This window comes from Trifolium pratense, linkage group LG3 (assembly GCF_020283565.1).
Source record: "Trifolium pratense cultivar HEN17-A07 linkage group LG3, ARS_RC_1.1, whole genome shotgun sequence".
Taxonomy (NCBI): Eukaryota; Viridiplantae; Streptophyta; class Magnoliopsida; order Fabales; family Fabaceae; genus Trifolium; species Trifolium pratense.
In genome coordinates, this window is record NC_060061.1 from 49,721,945 (window position 1) to 49,738,277 (window position 16,333).

The 16,333-nt window shown below is 30.7% G+C and overlaps 2 protein-coding genes and 1 long non-coding RNA gene across 3 annotated transcripts; all 3 read right to left on the reverse strand.

The window, feature by feature from the left end:
- On the reverse strand, positions 1 to 501 carry LOC123917494. Its single transcript, XR_006812474.1, has 2 exons — positions 362 to 501; positions 1 to 269 (listed from the first exon to the last, which is right to left on the reverse strand). It is a non-coding gene; the product is annotated as an uncharacterized LOC123917494 (long non-coding RNA).
- A 1,712-nt stretch (positions 502 to 2,213) lies between these two features.
- On the reverse strand, positions 2,214 to 8,369 carry LOC123917495. Its single transcript, XM_045969235.1, has 9 exons — positions 8,165 to 8,369; positions 7,707 to 7,792; positions 6,403 to 6,851; positions 5,350 to 5,523; positions 5,015 to 5,126; positions 3,757 to 3,990; positions 3,532 to 3,656; positions 2,657 to 3,019; positions 2,214 to 2,548 (listed from the first exon to the last, which is right to left on the reverse strand). The coding sequence occupies exons 1-9, from the start codon at positions 8,204 to 8,206 to the stop codon at positions 2,511 to 2,513; spliced, it is 1,623 nt and encodes a 540-aa protein (XP_045825191.1). The 5' UTR covers positions 8,207 to 8,369; the 3' UTR covers positions 2,214 to 2,510.
- A 5,493-nt stretch (positions 8,370 to 13,862) lies between these two features.
- LOC123917496 lies at positions 13,863 to 14,633 on the reverse strand. Its single transcript, XM_045969236.1, has 2 exons — positions 14,545 to 14,633; positions 13,863 to 14,172 (listed from the first exon to the last, which is right to left on the reverse strand). Exons 1-2 carry the CDS (start codon positions 14,609 to 14,611, stop codon positions 13,925 to 13,927), a joined length of 315 nt encoding a protein of 104 aa, XP_045825192.1. The 5' UTR covers positions 14,612 to 14,633; the 3' UTR covers positions 13,863 to 13,924.
- Positions 14,634 to 16,333: the final 1,700 nt, after the last annotated feature.

The window sequence follows — 16,333 nt, forward strand, 5'->3', positions numbered from 1 at the left end:
TAGAAAGGTCCAACAAATCAAATTTAAATTAAAGTGTGATAAATTATAGAATTACCATAATTATGGCATACAAATAAAACTATACACTTACAAGTAATATATAATATATAATTATTTTTCAAATTTATATGCTTATAAGTAATAACATTTATTGTTAATGCATTTCAAAACAAAACGATCTTGACATTTGTGATCTGGACAATCAGCGACAGTAATGCAGGTAATATGATGACCATATCGATTAATGACAGGCAAAAGATCTTTCATGCCTAAAATGAATAAAATCATGTTACTAAAAGGGGTGAAAAAATTTAGTATATTATAAAGAAGAAAATTGATATAGGTGTAAAAATAGACTTACCGTCATTGGTACCAAGAAGAATTAGAAAATGAAAGATGATAAAAGTATAAACAAATTTGAGAATTTTAACCATATTTTTTCTCCTTTTGCATGTAACATATAAAAAAAATATTTGACCATTTTATAAGTTAAACATCCCATGCTTTGTTAATTTTCAATTTAATAATTTTTAGTACAATGTTATAAGAAACCATTAATAAAATTATAATTATTACTAAATGTCTCTTAAGTACGTCAATATGCTAATTTACCTCTTGTCTCAAACCAAATCGTGACGACAAAACAAAGATAAAATGAAAAGATTTAGATACTTTTGAAGTCACCGTCAAATTATTAAAATTGCTAAATAAAATCTAAAGAGTACGTAGTAGAGTTCAATAAAAAAAAAAAAGTTTTTGAATTAAAGTTTAGTGAACATAATCTTAAATTTCAAACTTGTACCGTGTCAATTATTATGCTATTTTTTTATGTAAAATCAATACACTTCAAATTTTCTTACCTAAAAATATTAGTAAAATTTAATTTTTATGCTGTTTTTTCTTATATATAAAATGTTTCATTTTAATATTCATTTTAAGCCTCTAAATGCATCACGATGACAATGTGTATATTGAACTTTGGATTATTATTATGTAATTAATATAAACAACGAGAGAGAACCTCGTAATTTATTGACACTAATCATCATACTCCCTCCGTCCCACAATGAGTGAGTCAGTTGACTGTGTCACGCATGTCAATGCATAACTTTGACGATTAATATTTTTAATTGTATAATAGTAAAAATTATAAAAATATGATATTTTGAAAATACTCATCGAGATAAATCTAACATCCTATATCCTAATATTTGTTTTTATTTATTAACAAAAATATAGGGTCAAAGTAAGATATGCAAATATTGTATATAGTCAAAATGGCTCACTAATTTTAGGACGGAGGGAATATTTAGTAGCCATATGTTCAGATATTAAGAGAGTCTTTGCACAATGATTGAGCTCTTTACATTGTGTGTTCCATCTGACTAAATAAGCGATGAGGAAAACATAGTTTGATTTAATTTTACTTCCCCGGTAACAATGACATCAAAGGATTGTTTCTTATGTAAGGATTTGAATGAGAAGTTTTGACACCACTTTAATCTTAATTTTTGGAATTGGAATAATAGTAGCTATGTAGCTTGAGTTAGGAGAGCCAACATTTTGTCACTATTCTATAAATCTTAACATTAAAACATTTATATCTTTCCCCAAATATCTATTTGATACATGGCAACTTGATTTTTCTCCACTAATCTGTTCAATTTTTGTATCATCATAACCAAAGTTACAAAGCATTTTCATATAATATACAATATGCAGATTGTAATTGTTTCCATAATTTTAGTTCTTTAATGTAAAAGATAGCTCCTAATTAAGGGTGTGATGCTTACTTTGAGAGACAAGTAATTAAGGATTTGACTAAAAATATAATTATTGAAATGATTTTTGGCTTTCTTTCATGGGTGATGCTACACAGTGCCTCCGGAACACTTGTTAAGCATATCAAAAAAGAAAATAAAAAATAAAATTAATATCAAAAAGATAACTTTTGATACTTTTAGTGGTGATGACTCACCATTAGATAATATAAACCTATATGATCCGATGGTTCTTTTCTAAAAAAAGATAAATCAAATTGTCAAAATTAAAATAATTAGCGAGCTCTACGGTGAACCACATATACAATGTTGGTATACCTTATACATTTTGAGTTAAAAATTAACAGAAAATGCTATAACTAACGGAACATAGTGTTAAGGGACATAAGAGGAGCAAAAATTCCTAAAGGGATCAAAATGAAACTAAAAATATAATTAAGGACCAAAATAATAATTAATCCTTACTGAGAATGTTAACCACATTAAGGACACAAGTTAATGAATCCGAAATATTCTCTTAGGAAACCTTCATCATTGCACAAATAAAATTTCATCAGATACTTTGTACAAATTCTAATAGTTGTGATGAACGGTTGGTTACTAGTTCAAAAGGTACTACCTAAAAGAGAGCAAAATGAGTTGAATCAGTTCTGTACCAAAAAGCTAACTACAGTTTCTGTCTGTAGTTTCTATATATCAACACCTGATTATAGTCTAATTCAAGTTGTATCATCTCTTAATATTTGAAGGTTTCCCAGCATCAAATCCTGAAAATTGCACAAAACATGTACGGTCAGACACTGATATATATCTTCCACAATATATACCATAGATTTTTCGTCATTGAATGAAGTTTCGCAATGAAAAATTCTTACCAGGAGGTTTAAAGCCTGGTGGAAAACCAAGTAGGTCGTGCACTTTACGATACTTTATGACTGGGCTCAATGATGATGGCTCAAAATAATCCTCAAGTTTGATTTTCTTTTCTTCTACCTTCTTAGAACTGGTGCTCTCAAGAGTTGTTCCTTGAAAAGGTAACTGAGAGGGACTCCTCAGATTGTCATTAACAACATTATCAATTCTTCCTACATCATTTCCTCCCACCATATCAATATCCATATCGTCATCAGCATCAACGGGATCCGTCTCAGCAGGTAATCCTTTGTTAGCAGTATCAGATTTAGTTGACCTAAATATTCCCCACAGAAAATGTCCTTCATGCACGACAGCAACAGTCCCTGAGGACATTGATTTATGTTATCTTCATGAATACATTTAGCAATTATAAATAATAATATAGGCATGCAAGCAATAGGACAAACAAATTTATCAAAGTAAAATTTGATTTTTAATATTCGTCACTAATGAATAGTGATGAAGTTCAGTGTTATGAAGGCTTTTTTTAACTTTGGCAGTACTCCATCCGTCCCATTATTAGTGTCAGTGTCAAATTTGTAAAAACAACTTTTAACCCAAAATGAGTGTTATTTCAATTTTTAATGCAATATTGATTCATTTGTTTCCTTCGAATTGTAGCATCTAATTAAAACTATATACATCGCTCACAAGTCAATATCTTCAACTTTACATTCATGATGATAATGGTGAATACACCAATACTCAATAAGATTAATTTAGTAAAATTATACTAAACTAGTTTCTCTTAAATTACACAATTAAGATATAGAAACTAGTGCAATGAATGAATGTTTGGACCAAACCAAATGCAATGAATAGTAAATATACGTACCCCTTGAATTCTCGTCAAGTTGATGTGAAGTAAAAACCAACAACTCTGCTCCATCAATAAAACTTCTCATCATTGACTTTTCATCATTCATAAACTTCAATACCCTATGTAAGTTCTTTCTGGACCTATAATCAGTTGAAAACATGATGTATAAGAAGCTTAAACAACAAACAATAACTTGACAGAAACAACAAAAGAGTATCGCCGTAGGAGGCAAAAGCTGACCTTTCATTGTTTTCTGATGGAAAGAAATACAATGCTATATCTTGAAGAGTGGGAGAATAGTTCTGGAATATATCAGTCAATACATTTGAAGCAGACAGTGATTCCAGCTGAAGGACTGAGGGCATTTTCTTCGAAAATAGGTATGCCTTCCTATGAACAATGCATGGAGGTTTGGCTTCAAACCCATCATAAAATTCACCAGATGCATCTTTTTGAAGAATTTGGAATTTGCCACTAGAAAATGGTCGTCATCATAAGAAATTTCAAGTTAATAAAATTGAAAATTTCATGGAACTAAATGCATGGTATCTGCATCTGCAGGTCTCATACGCCATATATTTCTAAGTAAATGCAAAGATTGAATCCATGAAATCAAGAATCAATAACATCCTCAATTCTAAAATATTTCTAAGTAAATGCAAAGATTGAATCCACAAAAACAAGAAACAATATGAATTGCATTTATTTTGAAAATAAAAAAATAAATAAGGTCATGTCAATGGTCTCTTGACCGGAGATGTTATTGTGAAGCCAAAAGGAGTGAATTACCATTTTGGTCCTTGGAATTTTAAGTATCGGACAATTTTGTGCCTCAAATTTATGAAATAACAATTTAGACTCTTAAATTTAAAATTTTATCATTGGGTCCCTACCGGCAAACATTGTTGAGATTTTGTTAACCTTTTCTAGACTATAGAAATGATATGACATTGAAATAAACTATAAGGATCAAATTTGTAGAAAATATGTTTCTATATGTCCCTATAGCTTCTTTTAATTAATAAATAAGTCCATATGGATGAGCAATTGTGGAGAATCAGTGTCATAACAAATACGAAGTTACTATAAAATTTTCAAAATTCTAAAGAAACATGAGAAACTTTTAAACTGGGGCCTATTTGAAAAATTAGTCACACTTTTAAAGCACCTATAGAGTAACTTAACCTATGTTCTCATCCCTTTATGTTTTAATAAAAAGCATCGATGTTTTGAATTTGTAGTGATTTGTTCAAGTGGAATTAATATTTATCACCGGAAAGGGACGGTAAAAAATCTTTTCCAAATATAAAAATATTATAATATCATAGAAAAGATCGTTCAAAAGTTCATACATGTAAACATATAAAAGGTTTACACACACCCCTGTAGGTTTTCTGAGACTATTTGAGAAATGCCATTTTAAGAAATAAGTTATTTATTTATGACAAAGGCAATTTAAGAAATAAGTTATTTATGACAAAGGAAGAAAAGTACACACCTCCAAGCATGAATTGATGAGGGCAAATATTTAAAATCACGGTGGACGTCTTCATAAATACTCTGATTCTTGCTTTTTTCCGTATTAAATATGTTTGATTCAGCAACAGCATCTAAAGAGAAAACAGAGAGAAAAAGGGAAAATAATAAGATAAGAGATTATTGTTTCAAATACGTCAGGCTCAAGTGACATAATATCACAATTCACAATACATACAAAGATACTTTTCAACATACATATTGAGATGTTAGGGCTTAAGTAAATGCAAAAATCAATAGAAGACAGAAACAGACACCCAATTCGAAGAATCTAATATAGCTAGAAAAGTATCCTACCTGGAACAACAGCAGGTGAAGATTTATTGACAGACAAATCTTTACAAGGTTCCCCTTTTGTAGGCTTTTCTCTCTGAAGATCAAGAGTTTGAACTTTAAGTGGTTGAAGTTTTCTATCAGGTATTGGTGCACTCGCTCGTCGCTGAGGTACAATTCTATTCTCCTTTGTTGGTCCTACAATATGAACAATCTTAATCAGAAATCCCAAACAAATGTCATGGAAAGCGTGCAAGTAAGGGCTTTAAACATTTTTCATACTAGTATCCCATAGTCATATTGGTTCGATATCATTGATAGTGTAATTTGCCTACATTGTCGGTTTCAATGGATGAAATTTTAATCCAGCTCACTAAATGTATAAACTCTTTAAATTTCAAACCTATTTCTGTAGAAATATATCACAAAGTATGTATGTGTTGTTTCGATGTATGTATGTTTTGTATGAAGGAATAGGGATTGCGGCAAAACACAATCTCAGATTATTGATTCTAATTTGTAATTCACCCTTGTTGAAAGGCTAGCTGATGCTGCCAATAGTAATACCCATGTATCAACCAGGGTTATGGGTACCTTTGGGTAAAATTCTATACCTCTTAACGTAAAAAATAGATACAACTTCGATTGGAAATGTTAGCAACTAAAAAGTTTGTTATGCATGTGTAAGTAGTTTACTACAATCTCAACAATTTATTTTTCAAATGGGAAATACATTTCTAGTTTGAAGAAAGAAATACATTTTTCAGATGACATGCTCCAAATCATTACACCAACATTCTGGTTATAGTAGAACACCGGTACCAAAGGTTTTACATCGCGGTTGCGATAACTGTTGTAATCCTTAATATTGCAAAGAATAGCAGTCAAATATGATGACTGCAACCTCAATTGCAGTCATAAAAATATAAAAAAAACCTTTATGTCACACAGTCCAGATCATGGTTATGGACCTTTTTTACCAAAACCTTTCACAGTATCACCTAGTATCACATAATGTTACTATAAAGATAATAGTGATTGCAGCAAAACACAATCTCAAATTATTTTGTTTCTCACCTATTGATGGTGAAGCACGTTGATTAGTCATTGGATTTTTTTGAACTCCATTTCTTGGAATCTTCGAATGCGCCATAGGTGATATGCAAGGATTTGGTTTGCGAGTCAGGGAGGGATTCTTCGGAATAACACTTTTTGATGCAACAAAATCCCTTCGGGTCATCCGGAAATCAGAGCTTCCTGGACTAGCCATCCTGCTCATTGGCAAACTAGACCTTGATGAAGTAGGTTTCATGGACAAACTACCACTAGAAAGTTTAACGACTTCATCCACGTCAAGGTACTTCACTTTCCCTAATGGGCCTTTTCTAACAAAGTGTTGCCTTCTGGAAGCCGGCAAACCAGAATCCTGTTGCACTTGACATGATGAAGTTGAACCATTTTTTGATTCACATATTTCACAAAGCCAGAATTCTGGAACCTCCATGAGATTATTTCGCATGCAGTAACTGAAATAAGACAGAAATTGGATAGACTCAGAACAAAATTCTATGCAGCACTAGTACAACATAAAAAACCAAAGCCAATAATTTGTCAGAACATGAGGAAATGTGTAAAATTATGGTTAGATTGCTAACTTGTATTTTTGTTTATCCTTCTTTAAGCCTACTCCCTAATCCATCATTACCTCTACACTGTCTTATTTGTACTTGTCCCTATCCTCACCCACGTGGATATAGAAACTTATTGAAAAGGCTAAATTATCGCACTATGAGTAAACACATAAAAGTCGATTGTGACTTTGTCAAAGAAAAGATCCTCTCAAGCATCATGAAGACTTCTTTTCTGAATTTCAAGGATCAGCAAGCAGACATATTGACAAGGTCCAAGCAGGGTACATATCTTTAACAAGGTACATGCATCTATGCTCTAGTTTGAGAGAAAGTATTGATTCATTTCTTATTATCTTTGTTATCAGTCCACAGTTTCAATAGATAGCCCTAGGATGTCAATTGATTTCAATTTCTAGGGTTTAGGAATTTAGACACTATTGTCATTGTATACACATATTTGTACAATTCTTTGAGATATACAGGACATATACAGATTTATGTTAATCCTCCGGTTTCCGTAGGAAGGAACCATGCTAATCCAGAGTTCAGCCACGAAGTAAGTAAGGTTCCACCTAGAAATCGAACTCGGGTTCAACCAAACGATTCATCATTTGGTGAAACCCATTAACCCCTCGAGCTCAATCACTTCATTATTTAATCCAATAAATTGGAAAAAAGTAATTTATCTTATCTAACAAAATCTGAGTCATAAAAAGAAAGAATGTGTAAAAGGAAAAGGAAGATCATTACAGATGTTCGCGAGTTACTTTGCATTGAGAGCAAGTTACAATGATTTCACCAAAACCAATAGCACCACACACATCACAAGGCGCAACCTGCAAAGCAAAAAATCAACCCACATTAGCATCAACTACCAAGAACACCAAAATTTTCATCATCAATATTTTTTTTCTTTTTTGTAAAAAATATTCAAACCACTCACTCTCTCAACTACAAAAATCAAATTTTTAACACACCAATTTTAAAAAAAAAAAAAACCTCAAATAAAAAAAATAAAAAATAAAAACAGAAACCACACAACCCAAATAAAAAGAAAAAGGGGAAAAGCTAACACCTTTCACCTCTGAAATGAACGAAACAAAGATTAAAGAACAAATAATAGAATAAACAATGAAACAGGGTATGAAAATGGAGAATAGAACAATGTTAGCAAAAAAGGAAAGAAAAATTGCAGAAATAAGCTATACCTTGTGACTGAAAGCATGACGATCTCTGCTTCTTCGGTGCATTGTCGGTGAGAGAGTGAACACAGTGAGAGAGAAACCCTAAAAAATAATCAGATACCAGAAATGGCAAATGAGAATGGTAGTGACGTTGTGTGAGAGAGTGTGTGTGTTTTGAACCTTACTTAACAAGTTTTCATTTTGGCACAAAAAGACAATAAATGGGAGAGAAAGGGAAAAAAGAGTCAAGAAAGTTTGTTATTTAGACTCACTCAGTCTCATAGTGACACCTGTGTTGAAATCAATGGGACTTTGGTAGGGGTATTTTGGAAAATGCCAATGAGAATTTATGAAAGAAAAATAAATTTGTATTAATATTTTGAAATTTGTGTGTCAATTTCTTGAAAATAAAAATAAATTAGAAAATGTGCGGTTTATTATTGTAACAAAAAAAACAAAGTTGTTGTAAAAAAATTAAGACATTGTGAGAATAAAATCTCGTTCCCACCCTGAAACCACTCTTGAGTAGAGGTGGGAACAGGCTAGGCCGGCCTACATGGCCTTAAGGCCTAGCCTACATAGGCTCAGGCCAGGCCAGCCTATTTCTTTAAATAGAGCAGACCAATGCTTTTTTATAAGCCTATTTAGCTAAAAAGGCCAGGCCGCAGACCATTAAAAAAGCCTTTGACGCCTACTAGGCCGGCCTATTTAAGTTAACATGAATAATATTTTTATTACGATTATTATTTATATATTAAAATTTATACTTTGATTAAATTATAAATCTATTAACTTTTTAAGTAATTTAAATTTATTAATCTACATTAGTTTTTAACATATATAAATGTATTATTATAAACTAGAATTGAAATATGATGACATATATAGTCAAATTCTCTAAAATATCAAATGGAACATTATTTTATTAGTTCATAAGTATATTTCAAAATAAATATAATTATTTATTTAAATATGTTCATATGAAATAGGCTTTTAAACAGGCCACATCAGACTTTCAAAAGGTCAGGCTCAGGCCTAGAATTTAAGCCTATGATAGGCCACAGGCCAGGCTCAGACCTTCGATTTTTTGACAGGCCAGGCTCAGGCTTGGCAAAGCCTAGCTCGGCCTAGCCTATTCCCACCTCTACTCTTGAGGAGACTTTATCCCTCGTAATTTCCCTTCTTCGATTCCCCCAAAAGGAACAACCTCCACAAAGATCTCTATTTACTGATACAATTGGCGTCCCTGGTTAACATTAGGGGTGTACATGGTAACTAAACCATGTGAACCAATTTGCTTTATGGTTTTGGTTTGATGAACCAAATCAGGGTATGAAAATGGAGAATAGAACAATGTTACCAAAAAATGAAAGATAAAATGCAGAAATGTTTTTCATGAATACCATATACCTTTTTTCTGATAGCTTGACGATACCTTCTTCGATGCATTGTTGCGGAGACAGTGAACAATGTGATAGAGAAACCTTAAAAAAATAACAGAGGGTTTAGTTTTGGTTCTATTGCAAGTAAGAAACCATAAATAACAATGACAATGGTAGTGGTGTTGTGCTTGTTGAGTGAGAGAGAAGGGGGGAAACTAAAGAAAGTTTGTAATTTATAACTCCGTCGGTCCAAAATGACACTTATCGTGAGATATATGAAGTATTTTGGAAACAAGTGTTAATGAAAATTCATTAAGGAATTTAATAAAATATAGAAAAATATTATGAAATTTGTATATTAAATTTCTTGAAAATAAAATAAAAAGTTATTTTCAATACAACGTTTGATTATTATATTTTCATACACTAGTTAGCATATAGGGCGCATGGATAACCAAACAATGTGAACCAATTAGGGATGTTAATAGGGTGTAGATTGAGCAGATTATATTTTCCATTTTCTTTTCCCACCATCTGAAATATACCTCATCTTTATCATTTCCCGCTTCGAGAAGTATTCTTTTTCATTTTATCCATGCGGATCCTCACAAATTCCGCGGGATCCATCAACATTAAAAAAAATTAAATTTCTATTATTTTCAATCAAACTTGTAAAAAATATTAAATTTTAATTATAAAAAAATAAAGACATTATTGCGACAACAATAAACATCACATAAACAAAATTTATACACATATTGTGTCAAAATATAAACAAATGTAATGTACAAAGTATTTGAGTATAAATACGAGTTTCTGAGGGACAGGGATAAAATCTCGTCCCCACCCCCAAACCACTCTCGAGGAGACTTTCTCCCCCATTCTCGCGGAAAAATTCCCCTTTTCCGAGTCCCGAAACGGAGCAATCCCCACAGAGATCTCCATTTATGGATACAATTGGCATTCCTAGTTAGCATTAGGGGTGTAAATGATAACCAACCTATGTGAAGCAATCCACTCTATGGTTTTGGTTTGATGAACCAAATCATTGATCACAAAAACTGGTTTAAAAGTGAAAATAGGTTCCAAACCGGTTTTGATTATTAAACAAATTTTTCCCTCCAAAAACAAAACCTTCGACATATCAACAAGACTAAGAGTGACAAAAAGAAAACATCGCTTCTAAAAATCAAGGGTTTAGCTTTAACGTCAAAGCTAGAACAATTTTCGTCTTGAAAATATTGAACAAAACATCGCTTCTGCAAAACACATCATCAAAGTTGGAACTACGAAAATAAAAAAGTAAGTAATGCAATGAATCATAACTACTACAGATCTGAATCAAGAAGTAAGTAATGCAATAAATCTAAACAATTTCATGAAATTGAAGAAAAATGAATCTTAACAACTCCATATCTGATTCAGGAAGTAATTGATGCAATAAATTAAGATTAATAGATGGTATGAGAGTAACTGGGATTAATTACTCTAATGGATATGGTGGATGGTGAAGAGCAATTTACAAGAAGAGGAGCAGCACGTTTTAGAAATGAGAAACGTTTTTTAGGGTTTCATAGAAGCGAGATTGGCGGCGGAGGTGGTTTATGAGAAGCAATTTACAAGAAGAGAAGAAGGACATTAGTGTTTTTAAATAGGGGTGTACATGTGATGGGTTTAGGGTTGGCCTTAGGCACACTCCTTAGGGCCAACGACCTAGGGCCCATGTATGTAAGGGCCCGAATTTTTTGAAATCCCTACAACATTCCCTTTTTTCCATTTCTATTTTGCAAAGCGATAAATTTTCAGGTATCATTGTTCTGTACTTTTATGGTTAATTATTTCCTTTTTTCTATTCTGCAAGGTTTAGCATTATTATTTTACCTAAATTACACTTTTACCTTTTAACTTTCACAAATTTGTAATTTTGGTCCCCTAACTTTACTAATAATTCACATGGCAAGTCAATCTATGTGGCAAGAAGTTATCTATCATCCCCCCTTATTCTCTTGGATTAATGTAATACGGATGGATCATAGACAAACACTGCTGCTGCCTGTCGAGGGATTTTCAGAAGCCACTCTGTAGATTTTTTGGGTTGCTTTGCAGAACAAGTTGTGAAACATTCACCTCTTTTTGCTGAACTTTGTGGTGTTCTTTGAGCTATAGAGATTGTGACTCAGAGGAATTGGTTAAACTTATGGATTGAAACTGATTTTTTTTTTTTTTTTTTTAGCTTTCAAAAATTCTTCCTTGATTCCTTGGTCTCTAAGAAATCGTTGGTCGAACTGCCAAGTGAAGCTAAGATCTATGAATTTTATGGTAACTCATATTTTTAGCGAGGGTAATGTTTGTGTTGATAGATTAGCAAACATGAGTTTAACTCTTGATTCTCTCACTTCTTGAAACAATTTTCCTTGTGTGACAGTTTCTCTTTAAACAAGCTTGGCTTGCCTTGCTTTAGATTTGTATCTTTTTGAGAGGGTTTTGGTCTAATCTCCCCTCCTCTTTTTGGTTCATGATCTTTTTTAGTTTTATATATTTTGGTGGTAGTATAGCTCTCTGCTGCTACTCTTTGTCTAAAAAAAAAAATCTATGTGGTAAGACTTGCAAACGTGATATGTGGGTCATTGTCCACGTGTGTGTTTATTTGGTCAAAATTAGTTGGAGACTAACCGTTTGCAAATAGTGCTAAAGTTAGGGGCCAAAAAGTGTTATTATGAAAGTTAGGGATCCCAAAATCGCAAATTTATAAAAGTTATGGGGCTAAAAGTTCAACTAGTCTATTATTTTTGTTGGTTTTATTTTTTGAGTTATTCAATACTAATAGCTTATTTTTTATATTTTGAAAATACTGACTATACAAATTCCAAGGTGAATTGACTACCTTTAATTTCTTTAACTCGTTATTCCCTATTTTCAAATTATAATGGAAAAAACAAAAATCTCACTTAATAATAATTTGGAGTGTGTGTTTTTGTTTTTTTTTAAAAAAAAATAAGTTTTACGGGAAGATGTACAAATATTTTCATTGGTTATAAAATTCCTTATTGATAAAAATGGAGAGAGAGAAAAAAAAATGTAATTTATATTTTATTTTATGATAATAAGTAGAAATAATTATTGGAAAAGAAAAATTTTGATTTTTTTTCTCTTATAATTTTGGACAAAGAAATTGAGTGTTTTCTACTTATAATATGGGATGGTGGGAGTACCAGAGAACATCAACTAGCATTTTCCTTAGTACTTACTTTCTCCGGTCTTTTTTATAAGAAACTTTGACTAATTTTCAAATGTTTTAAATGTTTAAAATTCTTTTTTTTAAATGAATTTTAAAATTATTTATTAAATGCCCATTATTGAATATTTTATTTAATGATTGTTTTATTTGGTACAAAATTTTATTTAATAATTTTACTATATATTTTTTTTGTCAAGTAGCCTAGTGGATAAAAATTCCACGAATAAGTGGAGTTTCCGGGGTTCGAATCCCTGCTCTTACACCTAAAGTGCGATGTCTCTACCAATTGAGCTAAGTTCACAGGATTGATTTTGCTATATTAATTTCTAGCCAATTAATTAGAATAAATTATAGACCGTCAAAACTTTTCAATTTAAAGAGTCAAAGTTTGACCTATTTAACAAATAAACTTTTCAATTTAAAGAGTCAAAGTTTGACCTATTTAAATACTTTCTCCGATCCTATATATAAGAAAATATTCATTTTTTAGATTCATTCTAGAATTGACGTATCTAGACAATAATATAGTCTAAATACAATCAATTCTACGATGAATCTAAAAAGTGAAATGTTTCTTATATATAGAATCGGAGGGAGTAGTAAATATAAATACTCACTCCGGACAAAAATATAAGCAAAAATGCATTTTTTAGAGTCATTAAATAGCAGATGTATCTAATCTGTATTATAGTCCAGATACATCTATTATTCAAGAAATTTAAAAAGTGTATTTTTGCTTATATTTGTGTTTGGAGGGAGTAAACTTTTCAAGCGTTTGAACCTACTAGCCTTTTTTCTAAATTAATTAGGCTGAATTGGACTTTAAACAGACCATAATAATCTAAAACTTTCAGAGGAGGACAATCTAAATCCCCAAAATTTCGCCACAAGTTCAAGTTGTTGCTGCTGCTATTGTTGTTATTATTACTACTACTATGAACGGATGACCATATATACAATATTGTCCCACGATGTTTGTACGTAATTGTTAGTGATAATAAATAAAACTGAAAAAAAAATAAAAATCATGTTGGCTTGTAGGCACATTCACAAACCTACAAGCATTCTTGAGCATTAAAAATATAGCAATATATCCTTATTATTCATCTTTTTAACATATTAATCTCATCCATACACGATCATTGCATTACAATATCACAAAATTCAATTTGAAATTGTGGGTAATGGATTAGGAATATTATTGAATTGGCTGGTTGGTGGATATATTAAACATGTGCATACACCTTTTCTACAAACAGGAATACCATAAACACCTATCAGACAATTACAACAATTTGCACATATATTATCATCTTGACATGAGCGTGGACAATCTACCTTGCAATTTGTACCCCTTTGTGAGGTTACGATCTCAGCATTGATTCCTCCTTCTACATATTCCATGCACATATCTGCACACATAAACATATATATGAAATTAATAACAATGTTTTATATATGTTAATAAAAAAAATAAAAATTAAAGACAATGTTTTATGTAAAATTTGAAATTTAGATTTGAAGATATGTTAACCCATTTGGAATTTGTGTCCCTAACAAGGTTACGGGTTCGATTTCATCTAGTGTCAATTTCGGTGGGCTGACCATACAGAGTAAAAAATAACTGACTTTAAAAGGGATCTCCACAAGTGGGCGGTGAAATTGGTCCCCTCGGATTAGTCGGTCCTAGGGCAGGATACCGAGTTTTAAATTTTTTTTTGAAGAAATGTTGATTCATGTGAAAAATTAAAATCAAAATATGAGTATAGAGTATTTGCTCAAACCTGAAGAAACGATGATCAAAGCAACCAACAATGCAAACTTGAGAGTAGAATGTCTTGTGGTGTCCATCTTTGTTAATAACACATATGTTCTCTTGACAAATATTTATATAGGCAAATTGTCAAACCACTACTTATTTTTTTATTGATTTTTTTGTTTTTACTCAATTATTTTTTTTATTGATACATGTAATATAAATATTATATTGCATTAATTAATGTTTGAAAAATAAATATAAAAGAGTAAATATAATATGATTCACGACATTATAATATTTTTTTTGGTTTACAATGGAGTAGAGGATCGAACCCAGACCTCATAAAGTTAATTGATGGTGAATTAGGTTCAATGTTCACCTTTTAAAAACTGTTTTTTGACAACACTTATGATATCACAATAACAATTCCTTTACCGATAATAATAAATTAAATATATTTGACGGTGAATTCACAATTTTAGTTCAATGTATCTTTTATCGCATTCCAAAAATTATCTCGACAAGAAATATTCATTTGTGTTATGAATAATATGTAATGAATGTCCATTATTGTGTAGGTTTTCTTGTCCCCTAATTGTGTCCTATAAATAGGACCTCTTTGTTACAATGTAATACACACCTTGAATAGAATAATACAATAGTCTATTCTCTCTTCTCTTTCTCTCCTTCATCTATTCTTCCATATTATTGTTCATGCTTAGAAATTGTTTATAACACGTTATCAGCACGATAGTTTCTCCCCTTTCAAGAAAGGTATAGCAACAAAGGGAAGTGACAATTTTTTTTATGTATGATTTTTTTTATTCTATTCTTTCAGATAATTTTTTGTCTTCTTGTTTTTTTTATATTGATTCACAAACCTTCGATCCAGAAGTATCGTGGTTAAATTTTTGAAATATGAATCCTGAAGATTCATAGTGTGATAAAATTTTAAAATATGAATCCTGAAGATTCATATTATGATGAAATTTTAAAATATGAATCCTGAAGATTCATGGTGTGATAAATTTTAAAATATGAATCCTGAAGATTCATAGTATGATGAAATTTTAAAATATGAATCCTGAAGATTCATAGATATAAGTAAAATGAACATCAATCCCTGAAGGATTGGATAAATAACTGATTGAATATATATTTGATCCGTTATACAGTTCATAAACAATTTTAAAATCAATTTGTATTACCCACGAATTCCTGAAGAATTCATTACAGATACATCTTTGAAGGATTGTACAATTAGATATATTATAATATAACGAAGAATATGGATTATTCTCATGAGGATTGCATAAAGGATTATTCTTACATTATAACAATATTATATAGTTCCTGAAGAACTTAAAAGAAAAATCAAATTATTTCTTAAGAATTCCAGAAGAATTCAATATACATATGCATCCCTAAAGGATAGTTTTACCAATTTTTATAAAATTTTGGCAATTTACAATTTTCAATGGATTTATTTATTTATTTCTATATTGTACAAAACATAAAAAAATGTATATCATATGCCAATTTTGTTATCAATACGTTATATGCCAATTTATTTTTATTTTTTCAATAAGTTACTAATTAATCTTATTCATAACATAGGTTACATTATAATTATTATTAAGTTACTATTTAATTTGCATTATAAATTTTCAGTACGTTACATTACATTAGTATTAATAAAAAATAATTGGAATTAATTTTTTTTATTTGACTATGTTTATTATGCTTATCTAAGTATTTGCTTAATTTTATTATTTGATGATAGTATATATCAATGATAAATGAATGAAAAATCA

Excerpts from the sequence above, each read along its gene's own strand:
- LOC123917495 (XM_045969235.1), bottom strand. The coding sequence starts at position 8,206 with ATGCACCGAAGAAGCAGAGATCGTCATGCTTTCAGTCACAAG. Across the intron at positions 6,852-7,706 it reads AAAGTAACTCGCGAACATCT|TTACTGCATGCGAAATAATC; the intron begins GTAATGATCTTC and ends GTCTTATTTCAG. Across the intron at positions 3,020-3,531 it reads ACTTGACGAGAATTCAAGGG|GGACTGTTGCTGTCGTGCAT; the intron begins GTACGTATATTT and ends CAATGTCCTCAG.
- LOC123917496 (XM_045969236.1), bottom strand. The coding sequence starts at position 14,611 with ATGGACACCACAAGACATTCTACTCTCAAGTTTGCATTGTTGGTTGCT. Across the intron at positions 14,173-14,544 it reads TTTGATCATCGTTTCTTCAG|ATATGTGCATGGAATATGTA; the intron begins GTTTGAGCAAAT and ends TTATGTGTGCAG.